We start from the raw sequence: 957 nt of genomic DNA on the forward strand, positions 1-957 counted from the left end.
TGCAGCTCGTGGGGAAGGTCTGGGATTGGGGAGTTTATGGGGTTTGGGGGATTTATGGGGTCTGGGATATGAGATATGGGGTGTGGGATGTGAGATACGGGATGTGGGATATGGGGTGTGGGATGTGGGGTCTGGGATCCTGCAGGAGGAGGAGGATGTAAGATACGGGATGTGGGATATGGGATATGGGGTGTGGGATGTGGGGTCTGGGATCCTGCAGGAGGAGGAGCTGGCCGAGATCGTGCAGCTCGTGGGGAAGGTCTGGGATTTATGGGATTGATGGGACTGATAGGATCAATGGGATCTGTGGGATTTATGGGATCTGTGGGATGAACGAGATCTATGGATCAGTGGCGTTGATGGGATGATGGGATTGATGGGGTTTGTGGGATTTGTGGGAGCTATGGGGTCAGTGAGATCTGTGGGATTGATGGGGTTGATGGGATTGATGGGACTGATCGGATCAATGGGATCTGTGGGATGAACGAGATCTATGGGATCAGTGGCGTTGATGGGATGATGGGATTGATGGGGTTTGTGGGATTTGTGGATCAATAGGATCGATGGGATCAGTGAGGTTGATGGGGTTGATGGGACTGATGGGACCGATGGGGTTTCTGGGATTTGTGGGATCTGTGGGGTCAGTGAGATCTATGGGATTGATGGGGTTCACGGGACTGATGGGATCGATGGGGTTTGTGGGATTTGTGGGATGAATGGGATGAATGGGATCAATGGGATGGATGGGATCGATGGGGTTTGTGTGGTTTGGGCTCCGGGCCGGGCTCTGTGGGCTCAGGAGGCCCCGGCAGCGCCAGGACCGCGCTGTCCCCGCAGGCGTCGCTGGCCGAGGGTGACAAAGTGACGCTGGAAGTGGCCAAACTGCTCAAGGACGATTTCCTGCAGCAGAACGGATACTCGGCCTACGACCGGTACCGGGACCCCCCCGGGACCCCC

The 957-nt window shown here is 56.0% G+C and overlaps 1 protein-coding gene across 1 annotated transcript in view; it reads left to right on the forward strand.

Moving 5' to 3' along the window:
* Positions 1-799: 799 nt before the first annotated feature.
* Positions 800-957, forward strand: part of NECTIN4 (nectin cell adhesion molecule 4) — a gene marked incomplete at its 5' end in the record, with an annotated part of 22,368 nt that continues 22,210 nt past the window's right edge. The window contains 1 exon segment of the mRNA XM_031065464.1: positions 800-932. Coding sequence (XP_030921324.1) covers positions 800-932 — 133 coding nt within the window.

Source organism: Geospiza fortis, unplaced genomic scaffold, assembly GCF_000277835.1.
Source record: "Geospiza fortis unplaced genomic scaffold, GeoFor_1.0 scaffold36, whole genome shotgun sequence".
Classification (NCBI taxonomy): Eukaryota; Metazoa; Chordata; class Aves; order Passeriformes; family Thraupidae; genus Geospiza; species Geospiza fortis.